The sequence below is a fragment of the Onychostruthus taczanowskii genome, unplaced genomic scaffold, assembly GCF_017590055.1.
Source record: "Onychostruthus taczanowskii isolate IOZ18803 unplaced genomic scaffold, ASM1759005v1 scaffold94, whole genome shotgun sequence".
NCBI lineage: Eukaryota > Metazoa > Chordata > Aves > Passeriformes > Passeridae > Onychostruthus > Onychostruthus taczanowskii.
Window position 1 is genome coordinate 1,798,649 of NW_024507435.1, and position 24,227 is coordinate 1,822,875.

At 40.4% G+C, this 24,227-nt stretch overlaps 2 protein-coding genes across 3 annotated transcripts in view; both read right to left on the reverse strand.

The window, feature by feature from the left end:
- The window catches only part of CDKAL1 (CDK5 regulatory subunit associated protein 1 like 1), a 380,101-nt gene extending 378,942 nt beyond the window's left edge, over window positions 1–1,159 (reverse strand). Inside the window, exon 1 of the mRNA XM_041426743.1 lies at window positions 1,113–1,159. The gene's annotated coding sequence lies outside the window, so the exon portion shown is untranslated. The remainder of the gene's footprint in view (window positions 1–1,112) is intronic.
- A 4,249-nt stretch (window positions 1,160–5,408) lies between these two features.
- The window catches only part of E2F3 (E2F transcription factor 3), a 31,962-nt gene continuing 13,143 nt past the window's right edge, over window positions 5,409–24,227 (reverse strand). Inside the window, exons 2-7 of one of the 2 annotated variants that reach the window (XM_041426741.1) lie at window positions 16,947–17,058; window positions 14,298–14,517; window positions 13,555–13,713; window positions 10,840–10,954; window positions 8,416–8,551; window positions 5,409–7,705 (exon numbers count right to left, since the gene is read on the reverse strand). In XM_041426741.1, the coding sequence (XP_041282675.1) occupies window positions 7,440–7,705; window positions 8,416–8,551; window positions 10,840–10,954; window positions 13,555–13,713; window positions 14,298–14,517; window positions 16,947–17,058 (1,008 nt within the window). In that variant the 3' untranslated portion in view covers window positions 5,409–7,439. Of the gene's footprint in view, window positions 7,706–8,415; window positions 8,555–10,839; window positions 10,955–13,554; window positions 13,714–14,297; window positions 14,518–16,946; window positions 17,059–24,227 lie in introns of both variants that reach the window. The other variant, XM_041426740.1, reaches the window with a different exon arrangement.

The following is a 24,227-nucleotide window of genomic DNA, read 5'->3' on the forward strand; positions in this document are numbered from 1 at the left end:
CCTACAGAACTCTACATTTTTCATTTAAAAATGTTAGCAAGCAAATAAAAAATCAGAGTTGTTTTAACATCTTGTCACAACCAAAACTTCCCTTGTGCCAGTCTGGTTTGGTCACCCCTGCTCAATCTCCTCACACATACCAACGGAGAATTTCCATCCAGGTGGAAGAGGACAGCTCTTTTCAGCTGTTTAGCAACAGCTGCCTCCGGCAGAGCCCCGGGATTTTATCCCCGGCCTCACACAGAGCAGAAGAAAACTGCAGAGTTGATACACAGAGACCGAGTTTAAAGCATACGTATATGTGTATATCTATATATATCCACATATCAGAACAATGGAATTGATGGCATTAGAAGAGACCTCCAGAGGTCATCCAGCCCTGCCACGGCAGGGCTACCTGGAGCGGTTCACCTGGAATGTGCCCACGTGGGTTTTGAACGTGTCAAGAGAGGGAGACGCCACAACCTCCCTGGGCAGCCCGTTCCAGCGCTCTGCCACCCTCAATGCCAAGTTCTTCTTCCTGTTAAAGTGAAACTTCCTGCGTTTTGGTTCACGGCCACTGCTCCTCGTCCTGTCACTGGGCACCTGAAGAGTCTGGCACCGCCGCTGAGATATTTATACGCATTAATGAGACCCCCTCTCAGTATTCTGTTCTCCAGACTGAACAGACCCTCTCCTCATACACACAGAGATGCAAACAACACAGATACATACATACATACATATATATATATATATATAAAAACACACGAGCACGGCCCACGGGCGAGGGGCAGCCCGAGCCCGGCCGCCGCCTGGACCACGCACTTCTCGGAGCCCGCCTGGGCTCGGCTCCCCTGCCCGGCCTTCAGCCCGCTGAGGGTACCCCATCCCGGAGCTGCATCCCGGCCGCCGACCCCTCCGGAGATTCCCGCCAGGACCTTCGTCTCCTCCTCCCGAATTTAACGCGCAGCCTGCAGGGCCGCACAGGGGACGGGAGCATCGCGCGGGCACGAGAGGGGGAACTCGGCCAGATCGTCACAGCCAGGCAGGGGAGGGAAATACGGGACGGGAAAGGAGGGGAGCGGAGGGAAGGGAAGGGGACCGGGGCCCACCCCGACCCTGACACTCACCCGCGCCTCACCCAGGCTCCGCCATCGCGCCCCGCCCCGAGACCTCGCGCGCGCAGCGGCGCCAGGACGGCGGCCGGCGGAGGCCACAACAGCGCGGAGGGCGCGGCGCCGTCGCTTCGCCACTGAGAGCGCGGTCTGCCCGAGCCTTGGAGTCTCACCTTCGTTTTAATTGGAAAATAACAATCCCAGCGATGCCTATCAGTTAAAGCGCCTGCGATGCTGATGTATCGGATCCAAATGGGTGATGAGCTATTCAATCCTCTTCTGACCACAACGCACTTTCTTTATTTTTATTTTTCATTGTTAATTTCCTCAAAATACAATGCTAGTAGCAACTTTGCTGAATACTATAAACGATATTGGTCAAAATATTTAGTATCAGATGGCTGAAGTTTCTGGCGCTGTTTTCCTCCAAACTTTTCTGACTGATGTTTGGTAAAACACCCGTGTGTTTGTTGGATGGCTGAAGCTAAAGCTCTGAGCAGATTAAGCATGCGGTGTTCCTGCTGATCAAAGTGTTGTAGAGAGTGAGCGTATTATTATTGCTTTGGCTTTAATATACACACTTAACCCAAAACGATTATTTATGTTGTATCTTCAGTATATTCTATTTTGAGGTAGTCAGCTTTGGAATGTAAAAGTCATCATTTCCTGTAGTTGCATTTCAAATGTTAAGTTTCTCTCTTTAGAAGGAGCCTTTGGAACCAGTTTATTCTTTTAAAAAAGAATATTATAATATCCCTGGAACTGGAGGGAAAGTGAATGAAAACCCTGGGTGTTTTAGATAATAGGTCTGTTGGTCCACTCAGAGATCAAATGTGGCAATTTCTAGTTACAAATATCATCTCCCTCTCCTTTTTTCTTACAAACTTGTGCCTACTTTATATAATGCTTATCTGATGATCTTCCTTATCCAACGATCACAGGAAGAAAAAAAAAAAAAAAAAGGAAAAAAAGAAAATGTGGACAAAGGAACAGGTGAGATTTAAAGAAGAGAACTGGGACAGAAAGAAATAAGGACTTCATTTAAATCAATCTTTAAAAACAAATCATTCTGAGCAGGACTGAGCACTATTAATGGTCTCATGACAGAGTAATTGTTACAGCTGAAGATATATTTGCCTTCCTATGTGGTCTTTGTTTAGGCATATAAGTACTTTCCAAAGATGCTCTCAGTGAGACAGTGTGATGTATAATTTGTTACTTTTGTGGCATTTTTAGCCCAGGAGAGAATGAAGGAAAATATTTCAAAATGGGCAGCCGCACTGATGTATTTCTAGACCTCCTCCTATGGAGTAAGAAGTCCCTAGCAGGTCAGTAGCAATGGTATCTCTATCCCAAATCAGCATATTCACTGCTGCCTCATAAGGGCAGTGATTCCTTAACGCTTTTCTTTTCAGTTTTCTGTGTTCAGAGTATTCCACATGCAGTCCTTGAATTCGTCTTCTCTCTTCTGGGAGCAGTGCACTGCCCTCCCTCACTGTCCCCACCAGCCAAGTGTTTCTGCTCTGGTGGAAAACCCAGCTGGGCACACACCAGTGCTGGTTTACAGCTGACTAAAAGAGCAAAGCACAGCCTGCAAGACACAACCAAAAATCTCCAAATGGCCAGCACTGACAAGCATTACTCATGAAGGGGAGGCAGTAATCTCCAAGAGCAGCTCCCAGGCAGGAATAACCCATGAGTCCCGTACCTAGTGACATACATAGGCCACACTGATCAGCTCCAGCATGATCCGGCAGAGCCTTTACCTTGTCCCGCTGCCAGGAATTCATAGTAGCAAGCAGTCCTTGTGCCAGCACAGTCCTGTTGAGCCCTAGGATGTAGCCACAAATTGGAAGGCACTCTCCCAGTGCTATGGAAGCTCACAAACCTAAATGGTTTTGTAGCACATTCCTAGTAACCTGCACGCAGACAGCAGGTAGCACAGCAGGGAGAGAAGGGAGCAGATAATTCCCCACTACCTCCTGATTGCAGGAAGAAAGTTTATCCATATCTACCTGGGAAAACTGCTTTTTATGTGACAGTGGCAGGGAGTACAACTTCCAGTGCTGGCCTCCTCTGTGCTGGCAGCACACATGCTCCAGTTCCTTGAGTGTCCAAAGAAGTGCTTTAGATTTCATCCTTTCCCAGTTGCCTGCAGACCTTACCTCCTCCTCTTCAGGGCTCGTAGACTCAAAGACACCAGCCTCAGGCTGAGTTATCAGCTGAAGTCCTAGGTTTTGCCAGGAATAGGTAGCTGGAAAAATACAAAAAACTGCTGGGAAAATTAAATCCAAATCTCAACTGCAGGTCATGTTAGTAGAAGATATGTCCTTAGTGGGTTTAGAGCATCTCAACAAACATCCTTAGGGAAGGAAAACAGCCAGGGAGGCGAGGGCTCAATTTTTCTATGGCAACCTAATTCTCTGATAACTAACATCAGTTCTGGGTGGAAATGGGTGGGAAGGTATTCAGAAAAAAAATGAGGAGTCCTAAAAGACATAGGAAATTAGATCTTTTTTTCCTCTACACTTGAAATTCAGGAGAATCTGTTTGATCATTTGTGAGCAACATTCAGCACCACTCAGAACAGGTAACAGCCACATAACAGTGGGTAAAGAAACTCCCAGACTTAATAAAGGCAAAGCAAGCTTTCTTCTGATCATTGCTTAGCTGTAGAGTAATATCCAGGCAGATCTTAGTTCAGCATGAAAAGCAGAACAGGGTGGTGAATTCTCCTGGTTTATGCTTTGGTCAATATCACTCCATTGACTTTGCTATACAGCCTCGTGGTTCACTCAGTGTTGAGAACTGTTGGCTGCATGAACACTGATGGCATTGTGCATTAATTGTGTTTCACACAGGGGGAAGAAAAAAAGACATATTAAATTCAGTGCTTTTAAACATATAGCTCTTTCATGCTACAGAAAGTACTTCACATATCTTTCATTCCTTCTACAACAGAAATGTTCATGTCAGCATCAAGACCAAGATGCAATTTAATCTTTCAGGTACAAGTCAAAAGGAATATAGTGACTGTTTCTTGTCATTTGTAGGTGGTTGACTCCTTACTGCAGGTTCAAGAGCATGAACCTCCCTTTTTTTCTTTTTTTTCCAAACTCCTTTCCTGTGTGTAAAGGAATAAATAGCTGCCTATCATTCAGGCTATGTTGACAGATTTTTCCAAAACCTTTTCCATCTGCTGGCAGCCAAGGAATGCAGTGCATACAGGCCCCAATAAAACCTCCCTGGAACTAATACTTGTACACTGAATAATGTTGAGGCACAGCATGCTAGCCTGGAGGAGCAGGAGTATTTCAACTGGCTGATTTTTTTATCCTGCACCTCAGCATATTCCAAGTTTGCAAAGCAGATACAGAAAGCAGAAGGAAGGAGAGGAGAAAATGACACGAAAACTAGTAATCAGCAGCAGATTCCAGGGGCAAATAGAAAAGTGCTTATGGCAACTGGAGAACAGAGAAACTGAGGACAGGCTAGGGAGGTACAGCAGTTATTTATTGCTATCTCTGCTTCGAGATCAGAGAACACAGACATCTAGCCCTCCTTTATTATTTATTAAGAATATAGAGGACTTTGTAATCTTCCTTTCAGTACTGCTGAGTGCAGATGTTTGAATGTATACAGGTGCACAGAGAAAGTAATAACCTTCTCCTGCTGCGCAGGAAGTTGACAAGGCACAAATGACTTGCTCAGAGGTACAACATTTAAGCAATCAACCATATTACTGTGATTTTATTATTCTTTTCTTTTTCCTTTTTTTTGCAGTTAATGGATGGCCATGTATCTAAAAAGGTGCAGCACCAACACCAGAAAAGAAGTTCATAAATATAGGTCTGGCACAAGGGACTGTTGGAAGTGACACAAGAAAACACTTCTTTTTAAAGCTACTATTAGGAAACTTCTGGAGAATTATCAGTAGACAGGTTAAGCAGATCTTCAACAACTGCTTTCATGTGATTTAATCCTACAGTAACACCATTTCTATGAAGTTTGCAAGAAGTCTGATCCTAATTCATATGAAAGGAGAGGGAATAAATAAAACTAAATTTGTATAATCCCAACCTCTGGATCACCTGCTGTGCCTCTTAACATGTGTCTTTTATTCTTGTTTCAATCTGGATTAAAAAACCCCACTGAACTTGTTAGCATAATTTTAAAAAAAATGGGATTGAAACTATCTGTCAAATGAGTGTGTGCACGAATAACGAAAACAGTAACAGGTTTCAAGAAACAGTATGACAGGCACCAAGAGTAAGAAAAATTTAAATAGCTGTATACAAATCTAAAGTCTTGAAAAAACTTCGTTTTTATTGATCCATTACCATACAAAATTTATTCAAATTACATCCATTTGAAGTGGTAAGATCACAGCTAGAGAACATGTCACCCTTTAGTAAATCTATTTACAAAACTCACCATAAAAGCTTTTTTTGTTGGTTTTTTCCTTTTTTTTACAGTATTTTACAGAGGTTTGTTTTGTTTTTTTTTTTTTTTTAAACTAGCATACAATGCAAAGCTAAATTAGATTAGTATTTTGCCCACACACATTGGGACAAGTGTTTAATTTGTACAAAAAAAAGATGGTCTGCATTATCTTCATTTTCTCTTCCCTCGCAAAAGTGCCCCTTTGTCTCGCAAATCTTCATGCTCACACAACTTTTACTTTCCTCTTCCACAAGACGAAAACTTTAAATACTACAATTTTATTTACAGATCCACATCTAAAAAAACTCTTAAAAAATTACAAACCAGCTAGAAAATATTCTGGCAGTGTTTACAAATTAATTCTATTGTACAAAACTGCTAGATAACTAAAGTGTGAGTTGAGAACATATATCAAATTAAATACAACTGCTGAATGATCTATGCAAACATTTGTACATATAAACACACACTTAACACTGTTTAACAGTTCTTTATGTGTTGCCCTTTATACATTTGTTATATTCCAAAACCCACACAGTCATACAGTTTCCTTATTAGTACTGTGACTTCTTGCCTTTTCGTGTGTGAGCTTTCATAGCAGCAACTCAATGGTACCAGAAAACCTGCATACATAATATTCTACTACAGTACAAATAGTACTAATTTTCTGAGTATGTCAGATAAGCACAACAGTAATGCAAACAAAAAGATTATATGGGCATCATCTAATCAACATTACATTAATTTAGCCCAGAACATGGCAAAATATTTTACACTCAAGAAAAAAAATTATTTAAGACTTCTTAGAATTCCTCTGACGTTCAAAAAAATAAATATTGGTACTATACTATACTAGCAAAGATCTTCAAAAAATAAATGCAATTCAGTTGGTGTGGTACTTACAGTTATGTACTTTGGAAAAAAATTAGTTCCATTTTGCTGGCGAAGAGAATTATAAAAAGCTGTAAGCAGAGGAAGCTAACCCACTGAGATAAATATGATATATTGAACAAACAAAGCTTGGCATAAGTGTTTTCCATAGAGGGAAAAACCCACAGTGCATCTCTAGTAGGCACTTAACATGAAGCCCCACTTAGTACCACAAAAATTCTTGTACCAGTTCTAATGCACACTGGGGGCAGTAAAATTGAACTGTGCATCTTCGTTCTAGTTTAAAAAAAAACAACCAACAAAAACTACTTTCACACACACACACGCACACAAGCATTTTCAAAAATCTGCGATTACTATGAGAAGTGGCAGAACTTTATACTTTTCAATATCTGCAATATACACTACATTTACAGTGTATTTTCTTTTCATTAAAAGCTTTTAAGGACACAAGTATTTGACCTCATAATGAGACATATACATAGCTCAAAATGAGCATTATGACAGCAATTTAAACATTCCCACAAGTAGCTCAAGAATCCCATTCCACTCTTTTGCATTACTTCATATTTACGTTCACTGCATGTACAATCCATGTTGTGACACTCAAAAGACATGCATTCTCTGCAGAAGGCACGACCTGAAATACTATTACAAAATTGTTATTTAGGACTAAACCAGTCCATGAAGCCCTTCTCCAAAAGCCCACTTGTCACGGTAAGCAGAGACTGGGGGAGTGTGAAGACAAAACATCTACGGTCACCTGCTTGCACCTGCTGACTCGCAAGGCACTGGAGCTCGGGGTCAAGGAGAAGGCTCTGCTGGAAAAGCCTTCCATTGTTTCTTATGGTGTTATAGGGAGTATTAAATTAAAATATCAGCACTGTTCAGGAGCCTGGTTTATTTAATAATGCTATTTTATGGTAAGTAGAGGACAACTCTGAATGATGGCAGGTTTTTTGATTCCATTAAAAAACATAGTTTAGATACGGACAGCACTTAAGACAATCAGCTGTATATAAATTCATCCATCAGTGAAGGAAGTTTCTCTAAATCATAAGCATCAAAGAGGTCACTGATGCCTTCTTCATCCCCAAGGCTCAGCAAATAATCTTCCTGAAGCAGAGGAGGCAGCAAATTCACAAATGGTCCTTCAGAGTTTGAGGGAATTTGGTCCTCGGTCTGCTGTAAAAGATTGGCTGGAGAAGCCAGCGGAGAGATTGTTGCCATATTTACTGAGCAGTCACCTTGTCCTGAGTTAGCAGAAGCCACTTCTGTGACAGAAGGGAGAAAAAAATAAAAAGTTGTCACATTTAACCTCAGTAGAAGTATCAGACACAGATCAAAAAAAGTAGCCACTGCATAAAGGGCCTTTCGTAAAGCATCATTTCAACAATAAAAAAATGGCCTCCCATGTAATTTGTAGTTTGTTTTTGATGTGTTACGAAGGGCTTCTCAAAAATGATAATGTTGCTATCATCTCTGACTTTTCTATTAAAAAATTATCTTACAAGATTTAAACATCTACAGGGGGAAATAAATCAAACATAGTGAGATGCCCATTTTTCAGCGGAGTTCATAGTCAAAAGTGAGAATTTTCTAGGTACCTGATGTCATCAGTGAAGCAATGTAGCTTCACATATACCCATACACAGAGGTTCTGCCTCTTGTGTTGAGATGGATCTTTACTGCTACTGTCTTATTGGAAAACTTAAAAGGAACAAAACTGTCTCTTTCTTCACTATTACATACACTTTGGTTATATATGATATGCAAATAGGAAACTCACTTTAAACAGTGATGAAAATGAAAACCTATTTCTGACTATATCAACCAGAAATACATAGTGAAAAATTGATACCTTAGCTTTTCACTTCTTAGAAAAATAAAGCCAAAGAAAAAGAGCTGGAAATCCAAAGTTCAAACTGAAACCTTTAATGTGAGCTTGAAGAAAGGCTATTAGAATTGCAAGAAAAAATTTTACCTTTGGAAATGGTTTTGGAAATATTTCCATTGTGGTCCTGACTATAGGTTTTCATTGGACTGAGGGCATCGTTTTCCTCTGGGCACAGATAAACTTCAATAGGTCCTTGAGTACTAGATAAATGTATCAATGCACTCTGCTAACAAAACAAACATCAGAATGATGTTACACCAATGAACACAACAGAATACTGATGATACTGAGTAAATTCTTACTCGGTAGTGAGTGTTTAACTACAGTTTTACTAATCAAAAGAACCTGAAAAGAACACCAAGCTTTTTTTTTTTTTTCAAGATGTGAAAGGTTTGGCTGATGTATCTTGCAGACTAGAACATAAAAACTTTTTCCACTGTAGTGCACAAATTTCAAAATCCCACCATTTTTACATGTCATATCATAAGAAGGGAGGCATAAAAGATTAAACTCCAAACATTTTCTTATAACCACAATAGCCTGGAGCATTCTGATGGAATGGAACTGTGGGATGCAGGTCACAGGTTTTATTATTATTCATAACAATAATATTGGATGTATTTGTATAAATGTTTCTGCTTTAAAAAGATGCCAAAACATCTTTCCCACTTTCTCAAGAGCCTTCAGCACCAACTCTACTGAACTCAGATACCTATATGAAAGTTCACCTACTTATCAGGCAACATTTCCAAATAACAAAAAAACTCCAAAGCAGATGCAATTTTCTTCACCCGAACTACTTATGTAAGTCCTTCTTCCCCCTCAAGGCAGTGATTTTGATGGTGGTTCTGAATAGGAACTGCTAATTTGTTGCAAAAAGTTACCTTTTTCTTAACTTTCACACACTGACCCAATAAACCAAAATGACCCAGACACAGAAAACCTGCAAAGCTGCTTTTTGTGTTATAACTGAAAACCATAAATTACTCTGGTTATAAATACACCTGCTGCTGCTGTATTGCATTAATAGTTTTGTAAAAAACATAAATATAGGCATTAGGTACCTCTTTGCAGACTTGTTTAAAACACTCCCTTTTGTGCTCTCTGACAAAATGTTCCTTTTATTATTTGGGTTCTGACAGTTATGTAACATAATAGACAGCATTTACAAATACAGAGAACAACTGAATAGGGGCTTGCTAGGGAAAACAGTTAAGAGTACTTAGGGCAATGCTACAGATAACTGGGAAAAAAATGAGATGTAAAGAGCAGAGGTTGAAGAAGGAAGGTATTATTGAGTGACTGGGGTATGCAAAAAAAAGAACACTGAAATGTAATAGCATGTGACAGAAAGAAATAAGACCTTACTGCCTGAAGCTGAAAATTAAATAAGGTGGGTATAGAGGATTAAGGGAGGTCTAAGCGCTAATTTTAATGACTGTGTGCATCTCTCTCTGCCTGCCTGATTTCACTGAATTAAAAACCAAAGCATAATGCCCAAGGGAAAGAAACAGGAAAGCAAACAACAATAACAGTATATATTTATGAATACTGATAAAAGATACCCTTTTATCATTGCAGCAAAATGATTTATCCTTCCTGCCAGAACCTGCAACAAGGTTCAAAGGGGAAAGTAAGGACAAAGGCAAAGGAAAAAAGAAGGATGGAAACGAAAATGGGTCAAAGCAAGTGCAGAATAACCTTAGGAAAAAAAAGTGACAGGGAATCCAGAGTCTGATCCTGCCCCACAGGGCAGCAGGTATGGCTGAGCTCACTTGGCTTGGTGTAGGGATGAAAGATGAACACACAGCTGTGAACAAAACATTAGCAGTGTTTGTGGCGTCAGCCCCATCTCTAGTTGCTCCTTGAGTGAAGAAATGAGATACATTTTTTAAATCTCTAACCAAGCCATTCCTGCCAATTATTCCCATCTTTCCAACATACTTGGGTCTTAGAATTAAAGTAAGTGCCAATGAAGGAAAGATGATGATGATGATGAAAAGAGGGAAGGGCAAGAATGTGTTCTAGGAGTAAAACACAAATTTCTACAATACCTGTAATACTTCAGAAAAGAAACTCCTACATGAAAACATGTTTCAAAAATTAGGATATCAGTTACATACATTGTCAAGATGCTTAAGGTATTGAGTTATCCATTACTAAAGTAAGAAAGCTGAATTTCTTGTCAAAGACTTTACATTGTTACAAACCAAGGAAATTTCAATTGTCAAGAAAGAGTTTCTCTTTACATAAAGCATAGCAAAAGAAAATATCTGTAAATAGTGTGGATTACTCTGAAGAAATCTGAAAATGAGTGAAAAGGAACACATAGTGATTGTTCTGTGTGAATTGATTTTTAAAGTTTCCCCTTCCTTTTCTACAAAAACATCACTAAAATGTGTAAGAATAGAGGACTGGATACCTGGGCACATATCACAGTAGGACTCAGGAGATGCTGCATCTGTAGAAAAATTATATATAACCTGGCAGGAAGTGCCAGATTCTCCTTACCTCCACTGGGTCAGGCACTTCAAGTCTTGTTTCTGGAGGAGCTTTCACAACTATAACAGTTTGGTCTTTAAGGCCACTAATTTTTCGAATATCTTGATATGTCACGTAAGCTAATGTAATCACTGTTAAGGAATTTTCCAACCCAGGTTACAATACACTCAGACTATTAGAAAAGGCAGAAGTCTTTGAATTATTTTTCCATTTTCTCCATTTCCAATATAGCTCTTAGCCCAAGGTTTTCTGTTCTCTACACTGTGATTGCCACGAAGCCCTGTGAGAACTTCCCTTTGACGTAACAGCTGGGGCCACTACTCTGTGAACAAAAGGGATTCTCTGGGCTGAGTGCTTCTCTCCTCCTCTATATGGGGGAAGCTACAGAAGCTAAGGTTCAACAATCTGAAATTATTCACAGACCCCCACGAAGCAAAAATTTTTATGCACTCGCTATCAAAATGCAGAGAGCTGAAAATCACTGAAAAAGTGTACAGGAATTTATAGATGCATGCTATAGAAGTGCATACACAGCATCACTGATTCATAGAATGGCTTGGGCTTAAAAGATCATCTAGCTCCAACCCCCCTGCCATGGGCAGAGACACCTTTCACTAGACCAGCTTGCTCAGAGCCCCATCCAACCTGGCCTGGAGCAATTCCAGGGATGGGGCACCCACAGCTACTCTGGGCAACCTGTGCCAATGTCCCACCACCCTCACAGCAAAGAATTTCTGTCTAATATTTCATCTAAACTTCTAAACTTCTTTCAGTTTAAAGCCATTTCACAACATGTCCTTATTAAAAACTCCATCTCCAGCTCTCCCCCAGGCCCCCTTTAGGTACTGGAAGGTGGTATAGGGTCTCCCTGGAGTCTTCTCTTCTCCAGGCTGAAAAAATCCTAATTTCAGTTTACGTTTGAGGGGTTTTGCAAACATAAGTATATAATACATACAACCTATATAAAGATATATATACATATATAAAAATATATATAAACACTTATGCAACATTCATATATTTATATATTAATTTATATTATAAAAATTATTTTTGAAGACTGTTTAAGCAGCTACTTTAAACCTCTAGAGTGCAGAATGTCAATTTCTGCATAAGCACAGAATAAATATGAATATTTTGCTATTCAACGTGTATTTGTCAAAATGACAGTGTTTTGGGGTTTGCTTCATGGGGAAGCCTCACGTACTGATCCATGTAACTGAGATGTTAAAGTGCTTCTGGCTGTGAAAAGAACTGTGAACTGGCCATGATCACATGCATACAGCTCCAGCTCTTTACTTTTGTCATGTGTTACCTGCCATAGCGTTTATGCCAGAGGAATAAAAAGCCTGACTTATATATACTTTTGGGTGGCGTGAGTGTGTGCTGTTACTGAGCAGTACAGCAAGACAGACTGCCCAAGCTTCAGTACACACTGCATCTATCTTGGATCAAACACGTCGAGAGGCAAAGTGACAGGTCATCAGATGTTGCGGTGTGATGTCATGGCTTGCCTCAGTTCCCTCGGTTTCTCCCTGAAATTTCCTTTCCCAGGTGGGGTGTCAATCACCTTTCCTTTCCCCACCCTTGACCCCTGCTGGGCATTGTCTATCAATTGGTAAACTCCAATAATCATCTTTCACCCAAATGGCTTTTATCAAGGCTTTTACCACTTGTTAAATAAGGTTTGCAAAGGCAAAGTTCATCCCCACAGGATTCAGTGCTGCAAAAATTCAGAACTGTCATGTTCAGTTTTGTCTTGCTTATGTCTCTTCATGGATTACACTCTTAGCTAAAGGCAGTGCTGATCCTACTCCCCATTCCACTTGGTGATCCTTGGTTACACCAAAATGTCTATGAAATCCAGTCAAAAAGGCAATGTTCACACAGTACTTTTTACTGGTACTCCCAAAGTTACTTCCTGTCCTTCAGAACAGAGAATAAATCCACTTTATTATATGCTATTTGAGCACTACTTATTATATATAGTAGTAAGTTTTCATATCAGCATTTGATAAAATGCTTTCTTGTGTTGCTAATAGGTGGGAAATCCAAGGAAAACGACTACTGGTTAATTATGAAGTGCATTAACAGCCAAAATAAGTCATATGAACCTTATGCAATTTATTGTTGCTATTACATTAAATAATTCAGCCTAAGGTATTCTGAGAGCTCATAGAAGTTTTATCTATATTTTATTATAGATTCTCTAACCAGAGGAATTTGAAACTTTGTTGCAAGTTTCATACTAAACCAAATCCCTACATTATTTTCCTCTCTGTGCCTGTAATTTATATTTAAAGTGAAATATAAATAAAAAAAGTAATGACTAAACAAGTCTGTTACCTTATCAAACTTTCTCTTCACGCCTTTATAATTTCTGAACACATAAAACTGTGCTTTGCTCTAGGCTTGAAAAAAACACAGGGCTATTGGATATCATCACTCATTAATGAGTGAAGATTCTTAGCTCTACCGTATGTGAACACAAATGTTAACAGTCTCCTTCATGTATCACCTTTTCTAGTTTTCCTTTTCACATTCCAGAAGCATTAGAGGTTCAAGCTGCTTAAGCAGCTTTTCTATCAAACTACGTTAAAACCTTTTCAACTTCTAGAAGCTTCCAGTGCTTTCTTTCAATGGCATCACACAGAGGAAGTCTCCTAGCATTACAGGGCACACCAAGGAGCCTGAGTGCCTTTGAGGTTTTGGGAAAAAGGATATCTCTGATTCTCTGAGTCCTCCGTTAGCAGCTTGAGGTCCAGGGTGCAGCTTTGGATTAGCTCATCCAGTTTCTTCTCTTCCTGAGTCAGTTCAGTCACCTCCTTCGTGAGGCCCTGGCGCTGCGCCAGCATCCCACCATCCTCGGACAGACTGCAGCCCCTGCAGACACAGAGAAGGAAGGCTTCTGTAAAATCTGACCCTACACCATGATAAAGGGGAGAGACAGGATTTCACACTGCAGATCAAGTTCTTTGCCCTTTCTCCCTAAACCAATCCCTAGCAAGTCAACGTAAACTACACTTGGCAGAAAAAGCATCGTCTTATCACAACAACACATTTTGGAACTGCCACCAAGATGTAAGAGTTGAATATTTCTAACTATTTCCAAAATCTTGTTTCTAACCACAGCTTAAAAAAATCCAAGGAAGGCAGTAGGTAGAGACACATACCTAAAACTTACGCCACATGCAGTAAATTAATTAATCTAGTTTTCAAACAAAATGCTGGTTTCTAATTTCCCTGACAAATGCTTTTTATAAAAGCATTTATAAAAGCTTTATATAAAAGCATTTATAAAAGCATCCCTTTTCTTAACAGAAGAATAGGACTTTATCCTGTTGGAAGGCATTTTGGATGATTGCTTGGAGCAAAGTGTTAGAACGAAAGGGGGGAGAAGAAAAACACTGCGGCCCTGTGATAGTGAAATCAGCCAGCAGTGATGGAAAAGGATAATGAATACTTACATCCACTGAATGTTGTTTTTGGATTTTTTCTTAATGAGATGGATGCCTTCCAGTACATTGGTGATATCGTAAATCCTCCTTTTTTGCACCTTGAGGACCTCTGCTGCTCTGTTCAAGTCTAGGACCCCATCAGGAGATTGGCTCAGCAACTGAATGAACTTCTTTGTAAGAAGGCCAAGGGATGTATCATACCGAGTCTTTTCTGAAGGAGATTTTGGAGCTTGGAAGGAAAAGGAAAAAGAAAGTTAAATCGTTTTTTTCTCATTTTGGTTCCGAAAGCAGCAACCAAAAATGAAATTATATATATTACAGTTACTTCTTTCATTTTTACTGAAGAAATCTCTCATAACTCACATTAAGACACAACTTACCACTACATATTTGTATTTTCAAGATGTACTTTTCCAAAAGTCACAGGTACATGAGCAAATATATACATTTTTTAAAATGCAAATATTTCCAGTAGTCTGATAGATACATATGGAAATATTCTGCTTAGGTTTTTACTATGTGAATTCATAATAGTATTTTTAGTATCTATTTATCCTGGCAGCAAACCCAAAAAATCCTCTGTGACTCTCCTTCATCAGTCTGACAGCCAGCTTTCATCAGGGTTTGATTTTCCCCTCATGTGAGATAAGTGTTTCATATGCAATTAAGCAGGACTTAGGTGTACTTCAGTGGGTGAACACAATGACAGATTCCATCAGGGTCAGACTCCACAGCTTGAGACAACTCAAGTGAATTAGAGGAGATTGATATAAAATAAAATTTATAATCATCATTGCTTCATAACCAAGCAATGCTCAAACTGGGAAAGAGTATCCACGTCTTCTAAATTAGAAGTCAGCAAATGGCTTGGACCAATTCATGGTTTCCATGCACAAATGCAGCATCTATATACTTTACAGATGGGCTTTTAAGAGTTTAAATACTTGGATCAGAATGACTCCCAATTCTAAATGTTCGAGGCCTTTCTGTCAAGGGGAAAGAGCCAGCCATTATTACAAGTCTGCTGGGCTGGTACATCTCAAACCCTTCATTTGCTTCCAGTATTACGCAGGGTGGAACACGGGCTGCTTCGGTGGTCTTTTTCGTGTTTTCAGGGGTCATGTCCTGCATTAAACTGCAGAAGTCAGTCAAAACTGAAAATCCCACCAAAGAGTGAACCTCTAGATTACCCTGAAATATTCTGAAGACTACAATGGCTTTTCAATGAAAACCAAGATGTTGCATCTTCGCAAAGAGAACCAGCTAGCTGTATTTCTTTGGGTAGACTCAGGGCTTGTCTGCTCTAGGAAATGGAAGAATATTCATAGAAAGGCTTGGGTTGGAAGTGCAGCTTAAGAGATCATCTAGTTCCACCTTCCCTGCCATGAATAGGGACACCTCCCACTAGACCAGATTGCTCAGAGCCCCATCCAACATGGCCTTGAAACACTTCCAGGGATGAGGCATCCACAGCTTCGCTGGGCAACCTGTTCCAGTGCCTCACCACCCTCTGAGGAAAGAATTTCTTCCCAACCTCTCATCTAAATCTCATGCTCATCACTTACATGACCTTGTGGATTTAGAGCAAGGGTGGTTGGTTTGTCTGGGGCTTAGAAAAGGGTAAGAGGATCAGAGTGATAATGGCAAGAAGTGACTGGAGTCCCACCTAAAATGGCTTGTGCTCCTCATCCCACACCAAATTCTTTGTACAGGTTTACCAATGCTGCAGGCGCATCCTGTGCACCAAACAGAACGGAATTTCTACAAGAATCCACCTCAGTTTAACATAGGCTTCATATAGCTTAATGAAATTTAGTTTAATTAAATCATCTGTGGTTGTTTAACTCCTATGCTTTAAGTTTGTATCTTCAACTAATTTCACTTTTCCTATCTGCCTCAATAGAAACCAGCAGACTGGTGAGGAAGGACCCCTTGTCATCTCTTGCTCTGACATCACTACCATTGCCGCCCCAGTCCTCTTCTTGCCCCACCTGGCCCCCTCTGCCAGCCTAACTCTACTGCTGAAATCCCCCCAAACAGGACAGCAGGGCTACAGCCCCCAGCTTCTGGTGCAAAAAGCTCACTGCCCAAGGCAATGCAGATGTGCAAAAATTAGTACTTAGAGCAACTAGGCAGTGGCAGTATGCAGAGTCCCACTGCAATGACAGAAGGCAGCTCGGATGCCACCAAGACCATCACTGCTGTGCAGCACTGCTGAGGTACAGCTAGCATTATTTGCAAATCCCTGCCCAGGGAAAGAAGCCTTGGCAGCAGCTGCTGTAACTCCAGCAGCCAAGGAGGAGGCTGGCCTGATGAGCCTTGCCTAAAAACTGTGCAATCCATCCCATCACACCACCTTCATTCCTCAGCATCCACCTCTCCAAGCATCCCAGCATCATGTCCTTGGCTGAAGGAAGGGGAGGCCCTGGGCAGAGAGAATGCAGGCTGCCCAGCAGGCAGAGGGACACACCTGGCAGCCAGGAACCTCTGCAGCCTCTTAGCAGCTCTGCAGCAACCCCTGCATGCTGCAAACCTGCTGTCCACTGCCCAGCTGGGGGTTTGGTTGAGTTTGTTGCACACATCTAGGTGAGGACAGCAATAAACACGCTCTAAGCTAGGTAAGGCAGACTGATGACAGCATGTTACCAGTTCCCTTACTTTTTGGACTATCTGGACTTCTTGTTGCAGCTCTTCCTTTCCCCTTTGGTGTCTTTAGTCCTTCTGCAAGATACTGGTGGCCACTTTCTCCTAGCTCCAGCCTTCGTTTTGCCTATTAAAAATAAAAAAAAAATTAATGGATTGTTAAGAAGTATATTTCACTCTGTCAAACACAGTATTGGGTCTACAGGAAAGGCAGAGAGTGGTGAACTTTTCACACCAAGGTATCAGTACAGGTTCATAGTTCATATGCATCACAACGGGATCCAAATATCTACTGGAATCTTAATGCAGACTTAAACATATCACTCAAAAGCTAGGCTGATGAGGTTTTTATTTGAAAATTCAGCATTTTTTTTAGATTTGAAAAGCTGAGTGACCATTTCATGGTGTATTTCAGTCTAGTCTGGACTTTCTTGAATAGGTATGAAGGATTTCGGCCTTCACTTGAGTTGAGAACATTTCATTTAAGAAAAACAAAGACAGCCTCTCAAGTACCCACATGTATGAATCCACAAAGCTGCATTTCCTTTGAAAAACTCCTTATATCCATCTAAGTTTCTGCAAAAGTAGTACTAGGGCAAGTTATATTCCCTTCACTATCTGAGAGGATGGCTTTGAGGGGACCAATGATTTCCACTACTATGAACTTCCCATCAGTGAAATACATGACGCGACACCAAGAGCAGCATTGGAAAAGTCTTCTCCTCTGCCTCTCAAAAACTTGTCCTCATTGAAAGCACAACCACTACACTTATTTCACATTAACTAGCTGCCTAAATTAAAGTAAGGTGGAGCAAGAGCAGTATTAGATGGTGCCTGAAAATCAGCTAAATGTTGCATTCAGATCAAAGGAAACACATCTTGAATAACGAAAATAGTGAATGAAACCATTAAACTTTGCAACACAGAGACAAGCTGCAATGACAACCACCACCAATATGAATTCTGTTCCTAGACAGAAACACAATATACTATCGTTGGAAACAATTCTATACCCTTCCCTGACACTCAGGTTACTGAAATTAAATCTGGGGATACTTGTTATCCTAACAATAGAAAGCACATTACCTGGAAGACACAGGAAAAAGAAGTTTTATGTCTAATCAAGTTTAGACAAATAACTGTTTCTGAAGAATGTTGTTTATTCAGTTAGACAGAGTAATTCAGAGTACATGATTTGCTTGTTTTTTAAGATTCACCCCACAGGGATGGATAATGTCTCCTCAGTGAACCAAGAGCAAAATAATATGTTCTGCTATGGAGTTGTAGACAGGTATTTCTGTATTGTGGATTTGTCTTATGCACTTTACCTTGCATCTGTGACCAACAGAAGGCTCTAAATAAAGTAATTTACATGCATTTATTTATGGATAGCTAAATAACATTTCTGTTGGACTCTGCTTGCAAACCTCAGACTTATTAAAAGGCAAGTTAAAGCACATGAAACTCATACAAGGCCATGGTGTAACAGCACATGCAGAGCACTCAAGCCACTCTTCTCCACATTTTGTGTGAAGGGGAATAAAATTCACTGGCAACGGGGCAAAACTGAACTGCATCCTTCCAACCAACACAGGCACCACACTCCCAGCAGACCACTGGTGGCAGCTTCCAATAGCACGAAACACCTCTGCTCCATTCAGCTCTGTAATCCAAGGACACAGATTTCTAAAAGGTCAAGTGTTAACAAAAGCATCCAGCTAATATGTTTAGCCAATGTAATTGGATTAAATTAAGATTACAGCTATTCTACAGAGAGAAATACATTTCACACTTTTTAATATAAGTGTTTTTCCACCCTGAGAACTGTAACAGCAAAGGAAGGAGGGGTGAAAAGGGAACAATTCAGGGCGTGGGAAGACTAGGCCAAAGGGATACAATTAAAGATAAAAGAGAATCTCAAAACCAGGTGTGAGAAGGAGGGGCAACACTTAAGACGTAAAATCCAGAGATTTGCAGCTCTCTCCATCAGAAGAGAAACTTAGGTTTGGATTATAGATCAAAACTTTTTGTCTCAACTTGTCTGCAAGACACAAACAACAGTATTTTTGCCTCTACTTTTGTGGTTAAAGACTTATATAAATTTTTCCCGTGAAGTTCAAATAAACTGAGAGAATGCAGACAGCATCCTTTGGTTGCACAGAGCAGCAAAAGCCTGTCTGCATATGCTGGGGCTGGTACAAACACCACACTCTTGTCAAGCTCACCAGCACAGTGCACCTACAGACATTGTAGGGCTAGTGAAAAAAATAGCACATGACAGAGAGAGCTCTATGAGATAGCTGGTTTTTAGGGTACAAAGCATACAGAAAACCTGAGAGATATACAGAGCAAAATATTTTAGTTTAAAAGATCCTGGAGTTTAAAAGATCCTGATTACTGACAGGCAATTTTAGGAAACCCTGAGGAATGTTTAATTTCAGGCCAGATGTTACACGTCACTCAGCAAGTCCTCGCTTCCCCTTCCTGTTTTACAAACTTCATAACTGATAAGATGCAGGACTGAAGTGCTGTATTCTCTCATTCTTTCATTTCAGAAGAAAATTTCTTCTTTCATGAATTACAAACTAAAGATTTCCTAGTGCTGTTTTGTTTGCACTAGAGATCCTTGGTGACTCACAGTTTCTCTCCCATCTCCAAAATTATTCATAGTGCCTTCCGATATCTGGCTTCTCTTCAGAAATCTCAAGATCTGTGATCAGCAGAACCAGTAAGCCTTTTAAAAAAAATCTTGATTTGTGTCACTTGTTTTTGCTACAGCACTATACTCATTATTTGCACTATTTATACAAATTAGTATTATTTGTCCTTATTGCATTGCTTGATCAATCACTGCATGCACAACCATCTGACACAGTAAGAGGGACCTGCTAAGAAGTAACAAGCCAAAGGACACCAGCACAAAGCATCCCAAATGACAGGGACAGATGGGAAGCAAAGGGACTAAAAATTTCTCAGGGACATTAAACCTGAGTGCAAGAAATGGAAGTCAGATTCTTTAGGGAGATGGTAAAAGGAGCACAAAATACATGGAACTATGAGACAGGTAAGCCACGAACAGATACATTCCAGCAAGACACGCAAAAGTAACAGGAAAGCAAGCATCTCATTAAGCTAAACCAGAGACCTACCCAACCCCTTGGTCCAGATGTAAAAATTGTGGCATCAACTGCTTTAACTCAAGTTTCTCTTCCAATAGTATGAGCAATCCCTGATATAGATACAACTACAGACCCATTGTTCAGTGCAGCCCATTAAAAACTAGTGACACCTTGAGCCCTATGTAGGTTTGCCTTTTCAGCTTCAATCCCTTTTTAAAAAAAAAAGGAAAAAATAAACCCAGATAGCTACCACAATCCACATCAGCGGCAAACCCACAAGAATGTCTTTCCTAAGAACACTTGTCTCTAGAGGAAAATAGTTTAAAAACTCCCAGGATAAGCTAAGTATTTTCAAGTACACAGGACCTGATGCAATTCACTTTACAGTACTCAGTCTCACGGATTAACTTTCAAGAGGAGGTTGGATGCAGGTTATGCTTAAAGAAGAGAAGAAAAGGAGCAAGTGTAGTATTAATTAATTGACAAAAGGGGTGGAAAAGGTGCAAATGGGAATTTATAGCCCATTCCCTTTAACGGGCTGGTTTGACTTCATGGCTACCTGGGTCTATCAGGTTGCTGACACCACCTCTTCTGCATCCTCCCTCCATCCCTGCTCTCCTGACTGACATGTCCTCATCAGCCCCCACAGAAAGCTGGCTCAAGAGGTCCCTACCAGCAGTTAACTCAGTCCCACTCCAAAACAGGAATGATTTTTCTGCCGGGTGGGTGATGAGCCTTCACTGAGAGCTGCTGAGGAGAAGCAGTGTGACACCCACCCATGCCCCTTGGAGCATCAGACTGACATTTGAGCAGCTTCACTGTCATGTCACACAGCAATCAACTTCACTTCTTGGGGAAAGAAACTGGCAGCAATTAGATATAAAGAAAAAAATTCAGAGTGTTACCTTGTAACAGACAAGTAAGAACTAAGCTTCAGGTAAGAGCTAGCACAGGGTTTTGTCCAGAAAGCAGAGCACAGTGCCCAGGTGGGGCAGACATCAGTTTTTGAGGACCTCATCATATCTCATTCTCTGAGAATTATATTTTTGAGGGAAGAAGCAGTAAAACACTTTCTAATTCTTCCCAGAGATAAAATAATGGAGAATAACTTTGCCAAACTATGCACACCAGAATTTGTCCTGCAAGATGTGTGTCTCAGCTTCTTTACTGGATGCAAGTTAGTTGCGCTGTATGCAAGAGACAGACCTAAGAAAATTACATTATCTGTGCGACCTTCTGAAAATCCTTTGTCTGAAATATTGCTGCACCCATTAGGCTTCAGCAAGCACATAAAACTTGCTGGAATGATCTGAGTTGGGCATATTATACTCCAAAACCCTAAATTCAAAGTCATTTGGAAAAGTGCAGCCAGTACATTTTCATTACAAGTGTGAAGCATCAAATTCCACGTGAAATATAAATCAAATTCCACTTCAAATATAAAGTCCCATCACAGCTCTTGGGCCTCCCAGGCTCTGCACATCCCATCTCCTTGGAGGTCCTGAGACCTGTCAACATCCCCTGCTCCCCTAGCAGGCATTCAAGGTGTACTTGAGGAGTAGCAGTCTTATTTAAATACAAAAGGACAGAAGTTTCATTCTCAGAATGAGAACGAAAGTAACCTGTAACAAAGTCTGCTGAGATGGGGACAGAAGATAAAAACTTATTCCAAAAAACAATGGGATGAGGAGCTGAAAAGAAATTCCAGTTTATGGTTGACTGGAGTGGAAAAACAGGAAGATGGGAAAAAACCAAGCATGGTAAGGAATAAATTGTGTGTATTAAGTGATAGCTGATGGTGAATGAAGCAGCAAGGCAGAGAAACGTGTCTTAGGCCTCTGCTGTGGGTGTCTCAGAGCTAGGAGTAAGATGGGCAAGTTAAGCAAGGGGCGATGACTAAGCCTGGCGCAGTCTCTAGAAGATATTACAATTGCTAGGGGCAGATAAAATGGCAGCTTTTCTGTATGTCACCACAAGGCTGATATTACTGGGGAGGGGATGCAAGCCTTTCCAGCGAGCACAGATAAATTGTGACTGCAGCAAGGAAGCCATAGCATAGGTTTGCTACCAATCCCCACACATTTTCACGCACACAGGCTTTCTTCCACATTTTCTAAATTAAGCAGTTACTTAAAAATACAATTTAAAAGCTGAGTTCTGGAGGCATGAATTCTAGAAAGCTGTTCCAGAGGTCAGGAGCTGCAGAGAAGAAAGCAAATATATTACATGAAAGGGTAAATTAAACTGAAGCTTGATGAGGAAGGAATACAGGAGAGGAAGCAAAGGAAAAAAGACACCTTGGGGTGAATGCAGAGAAATATTCATACACATAAGGAAATGTCTCCACTGAATGAAGGGATACAGGCTGAGCATTTAGAACACACTCAAATGAACAAACCCTGGTATGTGGAGAGCCGTGAGTGTCTGCCAGAGGGCTGCACCCAGCTGAGGGCATGGCAAACATTCGGGAAGACTGGAAAATAGGGAGAGGCGCAGAGAGGAAAGCAGAGGAGCTCTCAGTAAGGAATGGGCTCAGCTCTGCTGGTCAGCTCACAAGCAAAGAAAACACTCAAGGTCAGCAAAAAGATGCAAGAGGAGCTTCAGAGTTCCTGCCTTCACACTCCTACTGACAACTCATTTCATACCACTGCCTCATTTCTCAACAGAAATAAATTTGCAGTTCAAACTCCTGGAAGGGAGAGGGATTTCCATCTTCCATGAAGAAATATTTACCCCAGTGATCTACATACAGATACCAGTAATTTGTACCATACTACCCTTGGTTTCAGTAGTTAACTCTGACAGTATAAAACATTTAAGAGGTTAGTGAAAAGAATAAGAAAATAAAGCAATAAATGAGAATTAAACTATTTGCACATAAAAGACAACAAAGCATTTCCTTAAAAGGAAAGTTCTGTAAGTCCTCTCAAGTCTTCCAAAAGTATTGCTTCCCTACAGAAAGCAGGCAGTTCCATACAGAAGAACAAGAGGAACAAGACCAGGAATGGCACTTCTAATGAAAACATGACCTCAACATTCTGTTTTACTCATAGCCATTCATAAGACTGAAGTAAAAGAACACAAAAAGATATATAAAAATAGTGGCTTGAAAACTGAATACATTGTAAAACCAACACAAGGCAGAAATAAATTTCAGGAATCTGAAATACTACCTACTTATTCATCAGGACAAGCAGGTTGTATTTAAAGTAAAATTTAAAGAATCGTTTTAAAGCAAACGAAAACAATTTACAGAAATCATCCTGATCATTCTAATCCAACACAAAAGCCCAAAACTGTCTTCTTATAAAACAGCAATTGTATACAAAAAGGACCAAAAAGTACTTTCTTTTACAGCAATTTCTGATTCCTAAGCTATTACCTTCTTTTTCAGCTTATTATAGTTTTGACTGAGGGAAATTCTTCTCTAGATCTTATATTAACATTATTAATTCAGCTACAGTCAAATTGTTTGTTTTTAACGTAGATGAATATTAAAAGAAAATCCCTTTTATATGTCTTAATTTGCTTTATAATTCAGTAACAGGCACATCAGAATTACCAAATTAAGTGACATTCTGATCATACGTAGCCCCTCCCCATTAGGTATTTGACACTGGGGGTGTGAAGGCTGATATGTTACTCTGGTGAAGTTTCTTTCAAGGCCACACTAAACCATCCTATTTCTATCCATTTTCCATTTTCATGATTCCCTCACAAGTATTCAAGAGTCAAGGAAGTAATGAACTGTAAGCACTTATAGATGAAACCACACAACTTTTATTTAGCTCCAAAAGGTAAAATGTGGGTGGTCAACTTTCAGCAGCAAATTCTTGTTTGAAAGTGGGACCCAAGCCAGAGGAACTGAGCGGTGGCTCTCCCTACTCAGGATGAATGTGCAGGAAGAAGCAATGCAAGTGCCATGAGAGCCTCCCAGTTGTTGCTGCAGAACATCCCACAAAGCCATCTCTAACACCCACAGAAAGGAATACATCAGCTTTCAGGCATGCTCAGCGCTGCCGTGTTAGCGGTGCTGCGCATCAATGCCACCCCAATGAGGCACTTCACACTCTCACAAAGCCTGGCTGAACAGAACATTTTCAGCTGCTTTCAAATGAAATACACTGGCCCAAACCAAATCAAGAAAGTACTGAAATGTAGCAATGAAAACTGGTAG